We start from the raw sequence: 17,830 nt of genomic DNA, 5'->3' as shown, positions 1-17,830 counted from the left end.
CTATTTGCACACGAAATGCTAGCGGACGCAGATTGTTTCTTATCCGATTTTTTTAATGATCTATTTTTTTCTATCAGATCACTACGCTGGCAGTTGAAAATGCTTGCACATCCAAATCTACACACTCTGTGGCTTTTTCCACTTCTTGTCGTGTCTGGGAGCGCGTACAGGCTCGACATGTTGAGTGAGTCATCCAGAATACTAATTTGCAGGAAAAACATTCAAGAATGTTTCATGTAAATGAAATAATGCTAATACTGCAGTACTACATGTACAGTACCATGCAAAAGCCTTGAGCCACCCCTCTTTTCTTAATATTTCCTTAATTGCATCTACAAGCAGAAAAAAAAAGATATCTCAGTTGTAGAGCCATAGGATAGTTTTTTTTATATTTTTTGTGACAACAAGATGATTTCTAAAGACGACGAAGAGAATTCCCTAAGAAGAGCTTCGGGATGTCGTTAAAGAAACTTTGAGAACTATTCCTGAAGATTACTTAAAGAAATAACAAGAATGATTGTCTGAGAGGGTTCAGGCTGTGTTGAAGAATAAAGGTGATCGTACCAAATACTGACTTTTAAGAATTGTGCAAATTCTGTTGTTGCCTTATATTCTGTATTTATATTTTTATATATATTAAAATTAAATTAGCAATGGCTTAAGACTTTTGCACAATGCCGTGGCTTTGCTACTCATGCATCGCTATGTATTTCCTTTAGTCTGACTGTAAAAAATAAACTTTGGTTGTTTTGTAACGTTGCATTAAGTACTTTGTTGAACATCTCTGTTGTCGTGGCATGTCGTTGCTTACAGAACGAAACGCACAGCAACGGGAAGGTGATGTGAGGCTGTCTGGGTCAAACAGGGTTTCAGAGGGCCGTGTTGAGGTCTACCATGATGGGAAATGGGGAACAGTGTGTGACGACGAATGGGACCTGGATGAGGCCCACGTGGTGTGTCGTCAGCTCAACTTCCCCGGTGCAAAATCTGTTGTCACTGGGAAGGATTACGGACAAGGTGCCCCTTACTTCTATTCATTCTCCACCAGATGGCAGTGAAAGTCAGTGGAGAGTTTGGCTTCAGTACACCTCTCCACTGTTCTATGTGGTAATGCCAGAAGATTTAAAAGATGTGTCACTTTTTGTTGTTGTCTTCGTTTTAATCGTAGCACCTGGACCCATTTGGCTGGACGACATCACTTGCAAAGGCACGGAGAACCAGCTTATGTCTTGTGAATTTCAAGGCTGGGGAATAACAGACTGCAGCCACAAGGAGGATGTTGGAGTTATTTGTGAAACAGGAAGTAAGTCAACTCTTTAAAGGAAAAAGTCCCTTTATGCCGACCACTAAATCAAATCCAAAGTGTGTGATCGCTGCACATTCCTATTTTTCTGTCGAATATCTTTATATTTATGATTCCAGACAATAATTGGACCATCAGCGATATTACATACTCAGTGGATCACAGCATCAGTCTGTCAGAGGAACTTGGCCAAATCTTCGACAGCGGAACTGGCTGTGACTTCCTGATCACTCTACAGAGTTCAATGGGAAACAATCAGGAGGATGGCAGCCCAGAGATGGTTGTGACAACAATCTGTGCACACAAAATGGTCCTCTCGCTATTCCCCACCTTTAAAATTTCCTCAGGGATGACTAACATCACACTCAACATCAGCATGTCCTGCCAATCACATTTCACCCCCTTCATCAGGTATGCTGAATGTAACGAAGCATTTCTTGCCACGTATAAAGTATCCATTTTTGAAAACAGCTAACAGATGTTTAATATTCTGCTTTTCGTTAGGTACTTTTACACCCATAAGATTCATGTGACCTTTGACTCTGCGCTATGTTTCCATCAAATGGCCTCTAACTTTGGATTAAAGCAGTTGATGGAGGACATCGGCCGGCTGTTCTCCAAAATCATCCCAGAAGACACGTCCTTCTCCTCCCAGGTTACCCTTTACCAATATGCAGTGCAGACCGATGATTTAATCCTTGAGGAAAACTGCATCCAGTTCCTGGCCTGGAACTACCCAAACCTGACCAACTCTCTAGCTTGGAGCAGCCTTCCACTGGGGCTCCTTCAAGCCCTTCTTATCCGCTCAGATTTGGTGGTGCCAGATGAGCATTTTGTGCTTCAGACTGTCGAGAGCTGGATCACAAACAAGGGCGACTCCATCAGTCTGGAAACTCAAGCGAAACTGTTGCGTCTCATCCGCTTCCCCATGATCTCAGCTGAGAAACTGTATGACATAGAATCCAGCTCCTCTCTTTACAAAGCTCATGAGAATCTGTATCGTGACGGTGTCTTCAAAGCATTTCAGTTTAATGTTCTACTCTTCAGCAATCTTTTGACCAGCCCAAAGTTCAACACAGAAAATGATGACTACAAGCCCAGGATCTACACGGCTGTGCCTTGGAGCACTGTTGTTAACCCTTCAACCATAACTTCATCATCACCATTTGGAAGACAACAGCTGTCATACAACTACCAGGGCTCATTTGGCGGTTATAATGGCTATTATCAACCCATTCCTTCATCATACACTGGATCCAGGTCATTTGTAACACCCCTCCACAACAGCCTGTTTTTACGGGGAAACACCTCCACCTGGGAGGCAGATGTTCTCAGGACGCAGACAGAGTGTTCAAGGAAAGGTCTGCGGTGTGAGTCAGTTCCTGCAGCACGGCTGGATCACGGATACTCCTTCAGCCCGCCGAGCAACATCCTCTTTCGTAACCGCCTGCTGCTGATGTGTCAAGACAAGTACGTGTCTCACATTCAGAGCTTCAAAGGCAACCTGGCTTACATCCCTACAAATGATACTCAGGCCCTTAGCTATCCCTGTCCTACTGATAAGTATACCTACATGTTTGTAGTGAGACCAGAGTACATCTGAACCAACATCAGGACCATTCCAAAAAAATATTAATTGCAAATAAGCGTAATCACTTTTTCTCATTAAACTGCAATCAAAAACATCAACTATTATCCATCTTAGCGATTCTTCCATGATTCTTTTGATAAGTTGTGAATTTGTCATCTGATTTTTTTTCCTAATGAATATGTGTGTCCTTCTCTGCATAAACGGCAAACTAAAGCAAAATAAAGAGATTTGTAGCTCTATTTGTGTTGGTCCTTGTTTTCTCTTCTTAAAGAAAAGACGCATTTGAATGTGCTTCGCTTTCTGACACAAGAAGGGTCCAATATGGTGTTGATATAAAGTGTGCTCTTTAAGATATTTTTAGCACAAATACCTGAAACTGATTAGATGCGAGGCTAGGTTCAATTTGTGCGATCTGTTTGCACATTGCAAAACTTACACTACTATCTTCCACCTATGCACACTTTACACCACTGACTTGACTGACTTTCCATACATCTTCCTCTAAATCTACTCTATTTTTTTCACTCTCTCTCTGATAATCACACATCCTTTAATATGCTACATTATGGGCCCATCAGTTACATTTCAGTTGCAGCCCTGCTCCACCCTTTCAATACTAATAATGTCAAGTGTGTCTAAATCTTTGACAGTGGAAAACATTTTGATTGGATACATTAAAAAAAATAATAATAACTTGCTTGGCTAGCTCTCTCCTTGATATTCAATAACTTCTATGTCACGTTTGTCTGCACTCCTGCAATCACCCCTTTACTCCCACCACCATTTTGAGCTCCCAACATTATTGTCCTTTCCACATTGTTTTTGCTTTTTTAACTTTCAGTTTGAGTGGCTTCTCAAGTTGTTCTTTATTTGCACAGCTGTAAACTGACATTATTAAGAACCTTAGTATTCAGGATCTCATCTAGCTTATGTCCCAGTTGTTTTTAACACAGACTTTTTTTCTCTTTTCCTTCCTCTGGCCACTTATTTTCAACTCATACTTGTCCTCTTTTCATCATATTTCTTAATAACAATCCATTTCTGCCCATCTCTCTACCTATGATCCATTCCCAGACCAGTTGCATGCTCAGCTGACATCTCCACTCGCTATTCGATTTCCCAGTTTGTCTAAAGTTAGTCTGTTTCCTTCTGAAGAAGAGGCTGCTATCTAGCCTTCTTCCTCTACCTGGTCCAACTATCAAATCTCACAGTCTGACAGTCAGTCAGCCAGTCCCACTCTCTACATCTTGCCCTCCGCCAACAAAGCACAGTCATTGAGTCGGTTGTCTTTTTGCCATTCATAGGCGTAACCCAAAGATGCCTGACATCACGTGTATGAGGCTATGGGCTGATCTGGGGATTCTCGTACAGTAATACCAGCCACAGCCTCACCTGAGTGAGCTGCCTTCCATCTGGTCGAAAGATGTTTCTTAGACTTATGAAGAGTATCTAAGAAAGTCATGCTGTCCTGTTGTTAATGAATTCAGAGAGATATTTAAATCATAAATAATACATTTGTTCTGTTCGTGTGAATTTACTGTACATTTCAGCCACACAAAGTTTATACTGTTGAAGAAAATATTCTCCTAGATGTCAGCTTTCATTTATGAGGCGTACATCAGAGGACTTGGCATCTGGTATTTGCTCACTACACAAAATAGGTCTTAACAGCAATTTTCCACCTATTGTGCAGAAGTGTAGGTAGTGAGTGTCTGATCCAAGATCAGGGCCAATAAAATGACAGATAAATGACATAATAACACAGCTCCATAATCACTTTGTTTCCTTTTTTTCAGTAGATTGCAAACACTTCAACTATAATCTTTTTGACTGAATTTGTGACAAATATTTCATATAACTTTGTCTTACTGAATATCTGTATGCTCCCTCAAGTCTGGCAAAGAAATAAGATGATTCAAGATAATTTTTTGTGAGTTGGCTCTTGTTTTTCAAAGAAAATCATGATTTAAATCTTGGGATTGGACAGATAAGCGGGACATCAAATCCAAGCACAAAGAGAGCCACGACCCAATAGACCTAACGCAAATTGATCGTTCTGTCTGGAGGAGGGCCAGTTCATGGGTTAATATACAGTGTCCTCCCTCCAGGTGGAGCCAAAATACAGACTGCGCTGACTCAGACGTAAACTTTGCTACTGTTCCAGTACAGCTCAGGGAAGGGGAAGTTTTCCAGGACAAATTTCATTTATATGAGCAAGGAAATTAAACGTCTGTCTGGGGAAATATATGATTCCAGAAACAAAATACATTTCCCAGTTAAGTGTCAGAACTTGTCTTGTTTTGATGTGTAGACAATATCCCCTCATGATAATGTTCAGTTGAAGACGACTACTCATTCGACCTGGGTGGCAATGCGTCTAACACAGATACCCGTCAGATCATCTATTGCCGCGGCTGGACATTTGCATGTCTAAGCAGGCAACCTAGCACACTGTTTCCAGCTAATTGTAAAAGGTCCCTTATTAGCACACTTTATATTTGTGTACAATAAGAAAGAAAAAGAGAAGAACAACAGAAAACAACAGTTGGCTGTTTCGCAAAGGATTTTCTGCTTTTGTGACACTTTACATGTTTTTACTCAAGGAGTGTTTTAAAAGCACGTTCACTGAGGTGTATGACATGAACACTTCGTCCACAGCGGAGCTAAGCTGTTGGCCTACTTGCTACAGTTTTATATTGCAGTGGGCAGTTGCAATGTGTATATAAAAATTATAAGGAGAGAAATATGTATCTATACATTCAGAAGTGTTGATTCCACTTTTCCCTGAATCGAAAGCGTGTACGCTTCATCTGACATCATCAGATAAAATATTGAGTTTGAACAGATTTGTGTTGACTAAGGATGATAACAGTGCCCTCTTCGTGAATCATGGAATCCTCCCAAGCGTTTGCGTTTTCACCGCACACCAGACTGTCTTCCTACATTTCTGCTTCCCACAGCTGAGAGTCACACTTTGATACTGTGCAGGCCTGCGTGCCTGGGCAGGCGGCTTAAAGTGTGGCAAACAGTGACTCACAGCGTCTGCCGGTGGCAGTGCCCAAGCAGCTGATCAGGTGCAAAGATTACTTGATCAGTGTGTAAATTGAAAAGTGACTGTAATTGTTCTTTATTATTGGACAAACACACAGCAGTAGCTCAGTCAACAAAAGGGGAGAGTATGTTTTGATGTGTACATTTAGTGTGAGTCATACAGCCAGGCTGTATGCTCAGTGAGGTCATCCATTTGCCAGGAGGAAAGGTTTAGATATTTCTTCATAGCGTATACTTGTGTTGTCTAAATGATGGTTGTATTTTCATTGTTGCGTCATTTCAGCTACAAAATATTTCATCCCACAAGTTATGACACTTTATTTGTTTGGTTTACCCCAGAATTTTGAAATTTTATATGACCAACTCTACATCACATGTAGCCTACTCCGAAATTTCTCAATTTGCTGTCATGTCAGAAAACCAAACTCGTGTGCTGTTATAACAGAACATGCACGAGAGCAAAACAATCGTTTGCAAGAGGGAGACCAATCAATACTGTATTTATATATACGTTGCTGTAAAAAGAGCGGTTGACCGCACCGGTCAGAGAGAAAATCCACTCCAGAATGATTCAGAAACAAACAAAACTGAGCAATACAAAATTGTGTAATGCAAAAAGGTCGAATGGTCTGAAGACATTAAACTTTTGTGCAACACTCAGCTTCTGTTTAGACTGCCCTTTTAAACTGTGTCCATGACATTACCGTAAGTCACTAGGGCTGGTAGCATTGCCGTCTGTGAAGGAAATTGGGGTCTGAGAAGTAAAAGTGATGGTTCCTGTGAAAGTAGGTGTAAGTTACTGAAAGCAACAATGGTTCCATAATGAAATACTCATGACAGTCAGGAAACTTTGTGGACACTTAGCAGACTCACTGTGACTAACTGGTACATTTTGACACCACCCTGTGGACATTTCAGACCATCTGACCCTACAGTCTCTGGTGTGGTTTCTAATTTAATTGTTTTGCGGCCTGTCAAGCATATGTTTTCCTCCTCCTTGTTGTCCCCGGAGCTGTTTGTTAATGTTGATTCACTGCCTTACATTGTCACCGTGATATGTGAATAGCTTCACTGATGAATGGAAAAATTTTGGGAAATACCCCTGGACTGTGGCTCCTGAGCACCACAGAGGATGGATAGTCAGAAAGTTGCGTGATGGTCAGGTCATGTGCAATGTGTGCAGGCAACCAAGAACAGGTGTGGGAGCCGGAGAGCAGAGGATGTGGGTCGCTGCCACAGCACCCACCAGTTCCCACAATGAGACCCTCTTTTTCTGCCTTACTGGGCCCTTCCTTTAGAGAGTATTCTTGGCCTTGCAAGTCTGTAATTTAGAATATGGAGGTTCAGGCCATTTTTAAACACCTTTTGGCATTTGTAGTGGGTACACAGGGGGCCTGCTTACATTGCACTTCTCTGACAAATCCACCCTCCTTCAACAAATTCAAACCAAATGTTGATACAATAATCCAGATTTTAATTGGTGAGGGAAACATTGTTTTAAAGGGAGAATTGCAATGTGGGAAACAGCTCAGAATGGTCATGTTGCAAGGTCATTTGAAATATGCCTAGGAGCAATGGATATGGTTGCAGTTTGAACAGAGCCCACCACATCAGACAGCAAAGGAAACCAACTGTTTGGACAAGGGGTGGAAGACTTTGTCCAGAAGAAGGTATCTGCTGTTCCTCTGCTACCTCTGGTAAACTACAGGAAACAAATCCCCACCCATTTCATCTTGGATGTGTCACTTCCTTTCGTGAGTGTTGATCTTGGTTTCTCAACATCTGTGTTGTTGTCCACATTACGTCTTTTGTTTCTGGTAACCTCCAGTCTGCTTACGAGTCATTCCGTCTTTCAAAATTACACACTGTTTGGAAATTTTCCTTATCTAACCGACATCACTTTTCCTTTCCAGCTCAACCACAAGATAAGGTGTAAATCATTTCCTGTCAGGAAAAACACAAAAGGGATGTTCATTACAGATATGATAAATCTGTTGAATAATTTTCCCTTCTTCCCTCGCTCTCTCTTTGCCTGTTTTTAATGAGAGATCTAGTCAGAGACCTGTGGAAAAGAAAGCAGGCAAAACTGCTAAACTATGGAAAACAGTGGAAATATTTGTCAGAGTGGCCAGACGACTGACAGTCAGTGGCCAAATATGATGTCAGGGAATGTGGCAGCTACAGTCCTCTTTCCCCCTTTTTTTTTACATCAATACTTTTCATTATCAGTCATCAGCACTAATCATCACACAGACCATGCCCTCCCTGTGATCTTTCCCTTCTAAGCCAAAGTCAACACAGGGGCCCAAAACCCCCAAAACTCTTGAGAGCCTAAGCTTCCTTAGTTGGTGTTGGAGTGGTTTAATTTCCAATAAAAAAAAACATCTATTTTTGTGCATGAGTGAGGGATGACAAAGAGCTCAAGAATTTGACTATAGCATAATGTTTCTTTCACAGCGTAATGGAGGGGTTTGGGTAGTTTATGCTGCCGGAATAGCTGCCAGATTGAATCTATTAAATGTAAGGGCATGATGTCACTCCTCCTTCATACTTCCTCAGAGTTTAAGTAGTTACCGAAAGTGACTGATCATGAATAAACTCTCACTGAATAAAACCACAGATACAGGGTGGGATGAAGATTGCTCCACATTACCCATGTCACAAATTTTCATTTAACATCAGCCCACAACTTTTAAGCAGGTACAATTAAAACTTCTATAACGAAATGGCAGTCTGATAAGGTCATCAGCTTGATGTTTCAATACAGAGACTAAAATCAGAGCTAATAGTCAGCAAACATTGATAATCACTTAACATGTTGACATGTCTATCGCGTGTAAGTGGATGGAGGGCTATATTAGATTTTGGAAAGTAGAACATGATGAGGGGATCCCCTGAAAACCTGTGAAATGGGTCCATTACTGTTATCACAGAGGCTAGTGAGACAGCAGTTGACCTGGATGTGACATCTCAACAGTCAATTCTGTCACTATATCAAATTTCAGGTTATGATTTCGCTGAAATCAAAACTCTTCCACAGAGGTTTTTTCTCTCTGTCTGGCTGTTATTATAGATATCTATGAAATAACCACAACCCTTTGTCTCTTCTTTCAAATTATCGGCTCATATTCACAAAAATACAATGATTTTTTTTTTTTTAGAGAATTTAATTTGCTCTGAAACTGAATCTAGATTTTCTTGTCTCATATTGTCTCTTCAAAAGCTGGTGTTTGTATGGTACCTACATAGTTGATGGTGTATAGAGATATTATATAATAACAAATTACAGTTACTTCCTCAAGCTTGCAATGAATGAATATAGCCAATATCAAATCTCCTCAATTTCTATAACAGGAGTAATGCAAGGGTGCAGCCCTCTCTAACTTACCTGAGGTATGATCTTTTATTAAGATGATAACATCACATAACGCTGCTCTGAGACGAAATCATGCATCGTGATGACAGGGTATTATTGTGAGTAAAGCAGGTAATTTGGGGGTATTGGGGGCCAAGATGACTAAGATTTAGGAAAATTTTAGGTTGAGTTAATCTTGGGTTCAAAAAAGGTTCAGTTCTCACTTAAGAAGGGGAAACGTATTGCCGGAGTGCATGCATCGGAGGGTCATCTCTATGTTCAGAGAAAAATATTGAGGAACTATCAGTGAGGCAGACGTGTGTCTCACAGCTGATGACGGAGGTCGCAGGCACGTGAAAAGTCGGGAGCCCCTGACCTCGCCGCGCTGATGAGCTGCAGCCTGAGAGCTCAGCAGGGGGCGGAGCTTGATGCCATCTGCGGCAATAAAAGGCGCCTGCTCCTCACCGGAGTGGAAAACAAAGTTGAGTGTCGAGGGAGTGTCGTCTGCGACGGGAATGGTCTGCTGCTCTTGTCTTGTGTGTCTTTGACAGCTGAACCGTCTTTTCTTAATTTGAAGCTCGGGATACTCTTGCTTAATTGCCTTCAAACCTGCGAGACTGCTCGGCTGCACAACTTTCTCATTTTCTCTCTTCAGCGCTGCTTTCAGTTAGAACTTTTCAAACATGACCTGGACCATGAACAGCTGTTTTGTCACTCTGGCCATCCTGTTTCTTTGGCGAGTGGAAGAAATGGCAGAAGCCTGCAGCTGCTCCCCTGCACATCCTCAGCAGGCGTTTTGCAACTCAGACGTCGGTAAGTTGCTTTTTCTGACAAAGAATCAGTAAATCTGAGGTCGCCCTCTTTTGACAAAGAAACTGCATAGAATTAGTAGAAAACTGTTGTTTTCACATTTAGGGGACGGTGATGGAATTTTCCTCTTTTCTCCACTTCCCTCCCCTTCTCCCTCTGATCATCTGTTGAATCTCTTGAACTGGATATACCTTTATTACACCCCTTCTCTGTGTGGAAACGCCCTGATGAGTTTTTACAATAATTCTCCGTCCATTAGTGTGAAGTTTGTGACATTGTTGGTCAGGAGATTGACTCAATAGTTATTTATTTTTATAATATATGCCCCGTTTAATATGAAAATGTAAGTTTATTACTCAGAAAACGACATTACAGTATTTCTCAGTGTGCTCCTATATGCAAAAGAAGTGATCGAGAGGTTTAGGTGCGCTTATTGAACGGTTCTTGAATGGCCAATCAGACCGACCTTTCTCAAAGACTGCATGAATATTCCCTTTTTTTTTTTTTTCTTTAAACAAAACTCTGCTTGTTGCTGCCTTCCAGATAAGCTTTAAGCTAACAAGAGTCTCAACAGTGACCAGCTTGTGCAGCTATTTTTTTTTTCTTCTTTTTCTTTCCCCTAGCTTGTGAGAAGCCTGAGTGTGTGGTATTTATACAGAAGGTGACTTATTCAAAGACTTTCCTCTGCCATGGAATTCCTTGACTTGATAGAATACAGGGACTTTATTCCTCTGCTGGATAATTTACTCTGATGAGAAAAAGCTCATTATGTCTTTATTTCCCACACAGATCATACAGCTTGCAGCTAATCCAACAAACATGAGAAATGTAATTGGATAATAGGTCACTTAATTTGGCTCTAGTAATTTTGACATACAGCAGTATAAAATCATGCAGAGTAAAGAAAAAAACTAAACTCTATTGAATCACAGATGCAGCGAAGCCACAATGAAAACCTTTTGCTTCGAAGATGATTTTACTTGTCAATACGCTTGTCATTTTGTAAGTTCCTCAGATTTTGAGTTCCTTAGACGTGTTGCTTTGCCCTTTGTTTGATAAACACATGAAGTGAATTGCCAGAAAAAAGGATCTTTTAGGAGTTTTTTTTTTTTTTGTGCTGGGGAAAAGCTTACAATGCGTTAATTATTGGTTGCAATGTTTAGTAATGAGTAAAAAAAAAACAACCTCAAGTGAAATGGTATTGCGAGCTGAATATGGCAAAACCGAGGCGTATCTGCAGTGCAGGGGATTTCATGATGACATGATAAATCATTGGAAATTGTACTGTATTTGATGGCCTTGCAGAATCCCTGGTATTAAGTTGCACAGATGTAGCACAGGTCAAAGTGTCGACAGAAGATTACGTAAGAGGAGTTGCTCAAATATCTTGCATAGCTAGTTTGTCCCAAGAGGATCTTTTAAAATGGAAAATAACAGAACTGCAGAGTTTCCACTGTGTAAGAGCTTTGCATCAGTGCGTCACTTGAAGGTCATGATTGTGCTTCATGCAACCCTTAACCCTTTGTGTGTGGCAAAGGGTAGAAATTGATCAAACAAGATTACTGAGGCAGGCGGCAGTTTAAACTGACCTTCTTCCGCTGCTCCTTGTTTAACGCCCAGTAGCTCTCACTTGTTTTTTTTTTTTTTTTTTTTTTTTTCTTCTATCTGACCATGGCTCATTTCTCCCACTGCTGCAGTAAACAACATCCCAGGTCCAGTTTAGTTCTGAACCTTGAGCAACATTTATCTTGTCAAAATGGATGAAGCATGAAGAAAAGTCATTCCTCTTACATTGAAATCCATCCCCTGAGTGTTCTGCTGAGGCAGAGGAATGTTTGGGCAGTCATATGCTGTCCTCATTATGCCTTTCCTTTTTCATTTCAGTATTTTTGGCGATTAAAAGTGCATCTGTGCTGCCTTTTGTTCATGAAGGAAAGTGAATCATTTAAAACCTTGAAAGGAAAGGGAAAGCTGGCCTAAACTTGACTTGGAAGAAATGCAACTCTGCAAGTTGTTTAAACAGAACTGACACTGAAACCAGATTTATTTTTTTTCCTTTCCTTAGCCAGACTGAAATGTGCACAGTCTCAACAGCTGCTTTAAACTCCAGCATCACCAGCAATAATGCATGGATCGATCCATCCAGCAGATGCTGTGTGCCTCCTGAAGCAAATTTTATATAGAGCATCTCCCCATTAAAATGACATGTGAACATTTGTTCATATCATTGTGTGTAGTTTAGAAATAACAGACCATTGACTAGTTTGTATTGTGCTTTCATTTTTGCTCCCCCCTAAAATGTAACTTTATCTGCAAAGTTATAAATCCCAGACTTTACACTAAAGGTGCCACTCTTGAGCAGCTTAAAATATCTTGTCGATTCTTCTAACTTTACCAAAACATCCTGGCACGAAACACATTTGCTTAATGTCTGCACACTGGCATGTTTGCCAGACTTAAAATTGAACATGAGAAGCTGCCTCGCACGCCTTAATTTTGACTCAACCAGTGGACCAATCATAACGGACATGGAGGGGAGCCTCAGAGCTGTTCTACACCCAGTGGAAAGTTGACCATTTGGAACACCTTTCTCTAATGTATTGTTGGTGTGACGCACCATCGGCCCACTGAGCCTTTTTCAGGGAGACATCGTGTTTAAACGCTGGTAGTTGGTCATTGTGAGAAATCACTCTGATTGGCTGTTCAACGTAGTGAATGAACTCTGTGGTACATTACTGTGACATTAACTGTTATTTTCCAATGCATTAAGCCTAAATGCTTAATGAAAACGTGTATGTTTGTTTATAAAAAAAAAAAGATTAGAAAAATAATAATTTGACGTAATGTTTTGAATTTAAATGCTGCTGTAGCTGCTTGTTCTTGGCAGGGGTTCGGTGTTTGGGGTATAACCGCCCTTAAAATGACAGGAGCTAAAATAAGGCATGTTGACAAAGTGACAAGAGGTGTTGCAGTACTGTACCATATGAGGAAATACTTTTTTGTTAAACCCTAGAGCTTGCATGTCTTTTAGGATGTGCGCCAAGGTACCTGTAAATTAGCATAATATGGGATCTTCAGTGTAAACTTATCACAAAGGTCTTGAATATGATCAAATTAGAATTTTACGGGAAAACGGAAATATTATGTTTGTCTAAACATCCTTCGACAGCACACACAGAGGAGCCAGTCAGCTGACTTTGTATTTTAGTTCTTCCTTATTCAAACTCTGACCAGTTTGTGGCTTCTGAGAGGAAAGTGGATGTACAGACTCTGCAATTACATGACACGCGTTTTGCTTTTTTTTCCCCTCTTTGTTTTGTCAAAGCACTCCCTTGACCACTCACTTTGTGCAAAATGTTGTTTATTGTTTGAGTAACTGGAAAACCAGATTGTTCCTTCAGTTCCCAGTTTTGTGAAACTCGCAGCTTTTTAAAAGGCTTTGTCAGCCTCTTCCAGTAAAAACCTCACATCCTGGGAGAGTTGGGTATAAACTGTGCATCGGCACAGAAAATCAAATCCTTCAAGCAGCAACTGTAGAGGCTTCAGTTGACTGGACATTGCTAAGAAGGAATTTTTATATGGATTGCTAGGATGTATACACAGTAGCTTGGAGATGATTGTACATAACCATTAATGTACACCTTCTGTAAAGTGAAACTTGAAATGCCAACCCTTGCAAATTCGGTGCTGTAAATCCTTACTCGTGGAATCCTCATGTGGCAGTGTTTCTTTTTTTTCACATATTGTGGTTATTTTCACCTGCCCTACTTTATTCCTGTAGAAGTGATCTGTTATTCTGCACACTCAAGCAAAAAGGGATTATCACTAATCCACTGTTCAGCTAGAGAACTTTGAGAGGTTCTCAGCACCTCAGTGAGTGAAGGGGCTTTTTAGGCCAGAAATTCTTGACTGGTATAGATTATCCCTTGGTACAGTTGATGATTCCACCTCTTCTCCCTGTTGGCTTGAATGTTTTGATAGTACTGCTTTTGGAAGACTTTCTTCTTGTAGTTTTGCTTTTTGCAGTATGATTGCTGCTCTTTTCTGTTTGCATGCCTGCTGAAAGTAAACATTCCTGTTTTTGTTTTTTTTCTATCATCACTGAATTGAGACCCATGGCTTGCAGCTTAATTGCTGTACACAAAGCAAATCTAAAGGTTCGTCTTGCTTCATAAGGAAGCAGCGGCAGTAAAAGAGCGTTAGTAGCTGCCACCATGAGAATGCAAAAGACTGAAGTGGAGCTTGAGAGAAAGAGAACATCTGGTCAGCATTAGCTCTGTTGCTAGACTCCTTCACTTAAAAACTCGTGTAAATCCTTTTCAGTGTTGTAGCATTGTGAATTTACAGAGAAACCTTGCAGTGTGCTGGTAATGTATGCATTCAGCTATGCTCCTGCCACACTGTACTTTGCTGTTTGGATTCTCCTCCGAGGAGCAAGCAAAGTTGTTTGTGAAACCCTTTTTCTCTGGACTGTCCTGGATTTGAGCTAATGACACTGAAAATATATTTTTCCACTGGAACAGTTTACTTTTCCTCCATGTAAATCTCTCTGCGTTTTGGGAGAAATATCTTCAGAGTCCAAGAAAGGAAAGTGGGGAGGTAGCACGCAAAAGAGCGGAGCTGATTTGCATGTCAGCACCTCTATCCAGACAGAGGCCGGCAGAGAGAGGCCTGGAGGCAAGGGCGAGATTTCTAGTTCAGCTTTTCAAAGATTGCTGACTGGCTTCCTCCTGTGTTGGCGCAGGAACCTGGGAACAGGCAGTGCACATTCCTCCCTCTGATTGCAGCTGATGAAACACTCATGTGCTTCTGTCTTCCCAGCACCTGGCACATGCAAGCTTCTCAGATCCAAGCCACAGCAATGTGCTGTGACCAACTTTAGCGTGCCAAACCTGGGCAGGGCTTAGATCAGATACAGACGGATTCATTGCAGTTTGAACAGAACAGTCATGTCTTCAAATACATTGTGTGTTTATGTGGGTTGTTTTTGTGTTTTTCAGTTATCAGGGCAAAAGTTGTAGGAGGGCAGGAAGTTGAGGCTGGCAATGACGTCTACGGAAATCCCATCAAACGGATCAAGTATGACATCAAACAGATTAAGGTATGGGATAAATCCATTTCCATGTTTACACATGCATTTCAATGCAATGTAAATTGTAATGGTATTTCTTTGCTTGAATCATTAGATGTTCAAAGGGCCCACTCAGTATATTGATGCCATCTACACTGGTCCCTCCTCTGCAGTGTGTGGAGTCACTTTTGACACTAATGCCAAGAAAGAGTATCTTATCACAGGTACAATTTTTACCACATTGGCAATTATTCATTCTGAAACCATGTTCCTTACTGCGTCTTATCAGTTTTGACATCATCCCACATCTTTTTCATTGTTCCGTAGGCAAGCTGGAGACTGATGGGACGATGCATGTCACACTGTGTGACTTGATTGAAGTGTGGGATTCCTTGACTGACACCCAGACGAAGAGCTTGACACAGCGTTATGAGACAGGCTGCGATTGCAAGGTAGAAAAGTCGTTTCTACATAGAAGTAAAAGTTAGAATTGAACATGTTCAAGTTTGCCACAAAAGGTCATTCTTTGTGCTATATTTGGCTCCTCATTTTTGTTTGTTCTTTAATCCTCAGATCACCCGCTGCACCTCCATCCCCTGCATGATCAGCAGCCCAGCCGAGTGCCTTTGGACAGACTGGGTGATCGAGAAGAAGGTCTACGGAGAGCAAGCCAAACACTTTGCTTGTATCAAAAGGAGTGACGACTCGTGCGCCTGGTACAGAGGCAGTGCACCACCCAAAAAGGATTTCCTGGACATCGAAGACCCGTAACTCCATCACTGTTTGAAGTCGGAAGATGGCTGCAGTTGATGTTCTAACATGAACATCCAAACCAGAAATAAAGATTTAAAATGTATTATTTTGATTTGTTTTTTGTGTTTTCCAAAAAGCAGTAGTGTGGGCAGTCCATTGTGAGGAAATGTTTATTATTGCAGCTCATGTTTTCAATTAACAGTCTTATGAACTCAGCACTTTCTGCCACTTTTACGCCTAACTTTAAAGCACTTCCACATAAACCACTTTCAGCTGAAATAAATGAACAATCATCACAATTCAGTATTCCTGGTCATGGTGTTTGGCTTCCTGTGCTACTCATATGTGTGTGTGTGAAGTGAATTTTCAGTTGTTGCTTTATTTTTTATTTTTATTCAATTTCTGAGACAAATGTAAAAGAGGCATGCTGCTGATCATAAGCTGCCACCCAATTATAGCAGTAAATAATGACTGTTTCAGTCACATAATCTTGAATAGATGCACTCTGAACTGTCAAAGCCTCTTATGGAAAACTATGGGGAATTGAAAATGAATATTAGATCCTCCACTTTTTACTTTGACAGCATAGCTAATTTCGTTATAATGCTTTAGCGAGTGTGTGTGAGAACATTTTATTTAAAGTTTTGTTAATTAATGGGGGAAAAAAAGCTTCTTTTTTTAGAATTTCTGTGACAAATTACACCACTGATATTTTATATGGAACTACTGTTATTTTAGAAGACCAAAAATAAGAGTTTTGGCAAAGTACGCCGATGCTGTGTACTGCAAATGACCAACTTTTGGCCTGTCGGTTGTCTAACTGGCTCATCCTTTAGGACAGTATGAAGAACATTGTAATAAAATTTTCCTGCAGAGACACTGAAATGACTGTCAAACAACTGTCATGTGACTTTAAGAGTGTAAAAAAAAACACTGCATTTGAAACTGTAATCAAATATGTCTTGTGCTGGTTTCACATTGGACTGCTGAGATTAGATGATTTTTGCATGCATATCCTTTAGAAACATTTCTGTATATTTGACTATTAAATGCCAAACTCTGTTTTGATGTACATTATACTGATTATTGTCACAACAGTACATGAAATTAAGCAAACATCAGTCATCACTAGTTCCAAAGGATTGAATTGGATGGATGTTAAGAATAAATTAATTTGAATTTATGCAGTAGAATTACTTTCCTTAATCAGAACATAAGAGACGAGGCACAGACACTACAGTGGCAAACTGCTGCCACTTAGCGGAGAGAATCGCATGGGACATTCACGGGTCCACGAGGCCAATCCATGTGACCAGCAGTTTTTCAAACATGATACTCGTAGGATTTCATAATATGGATTAATCATGTCTTAATTAAAAGTTACGGTGCTTTAAGATTTTGGATTTGTCTTCATTTAAAAAAAAAATTGTCTGTGATAAACCACATAGAGCAGTAATATATTAGATTTATTTATATCCATTCAAGTTTTTATTATATTATCCTGTAAAAAGCTGCATTGGACCTCAAAATGTGCTTTTACATGGCGGTGCTGCTGATATGCTTCAGCTTAATTAAATTAATATGCCTATACATCTAAGGTCCATGGCTATAATCTACTGGCATTTTACTGTCTTGGAAGGTTTGGTAGGAATTTTGTAAATGTCAAAGGAAAGCCGCTGAGTCCCTGTAAAATGTCCATGTTAATGATTAATATCTTCTTTTTTATCTCAGTAATATTTCGCTGTGTTGTCTTATTAGAAATTGTTCAACATATACAGTGCCGATTGCATCAATGGTAAACAGCGCTGCCTAAAAGTCACGTGTCGTTCTCTGTCGACAGCAAGACGTCACTTTAAGCGTCGATTGGCTGAACCTTTCTGTGACGGCATGACCTGC

At 40.5% G+C, this 17,830-nt stretch overlaps 2 protein-coding genes across 2 annotated transcripts; both read left to right on the top strand.

The window, feature by feature from the left end:
• Positions 1-77: 77 nt before the first annotated feature.
• LOC140273411 (galectin-3-binding protein A-like) lies at positions 78-3,112 on the top strand. The gene is made up of 5 exons (XM_072368961.1): positions 78-184; positions 814-1,017; positions 1,169-1,303; positions 1,423-1,714; positions 1,808-3,112. Exons 1-5 carry the CDS (start codon positions 100-102, stop codon positions 2,904-2,906), a joined length of 1,815 nt encoding a protein of 604 aa, XP_072225062.1. The 5' UTR covers positions 78-99; the 3' UTR covers positions 2,907-3,112.
• A 6,646-nt stretch (positions 3,113-9,758) lies between these two features.
• On the top strand, positions 9,759-16,996 carry LOC140273484 (metalloproteinase inhibitor 2-like). The gene is made up of 5 exons (XM_072369082.1): positions 9,759-10,113; positions 15,111-15,211; positions 15,297-15,405; positions 15,509-15,633; positions 15,755-16,996. The coding sequence occupies exons 1-5, from the start codon at positions 9,984-9,986 to the stop codon at positions 15,950-15,952; spliced, it is 663 nt and encodes a 220-aa protein (XP_072225183.1). The 5' UTR covers positions 9,759-9,983; the 3' UTR covers positions 15,953-16,996.
• The last annotated feature ends 834 nt before the right edge of the window (positions 16,997-17,830 follow it).

Source organism: Leuresthes tenuis, unplaced genomic scaffold, assembly GCF_036924035.1.
Source record: "Leuresthes tenuis unplaced genomic scaffold, fLeuTen1.0.hap1 SCAF_17, whole genome shotgun sequence".
Lineage (NCBI taxonomy): Eukaryota > Metazoa > Chordata > Actinopteri > Atheriniformes > Atherinopsidae > Leuresthes > Leuresthes tenuis.
This window is presented reverse-complemented; position numbering and strand designations above follow the sequence as displayed.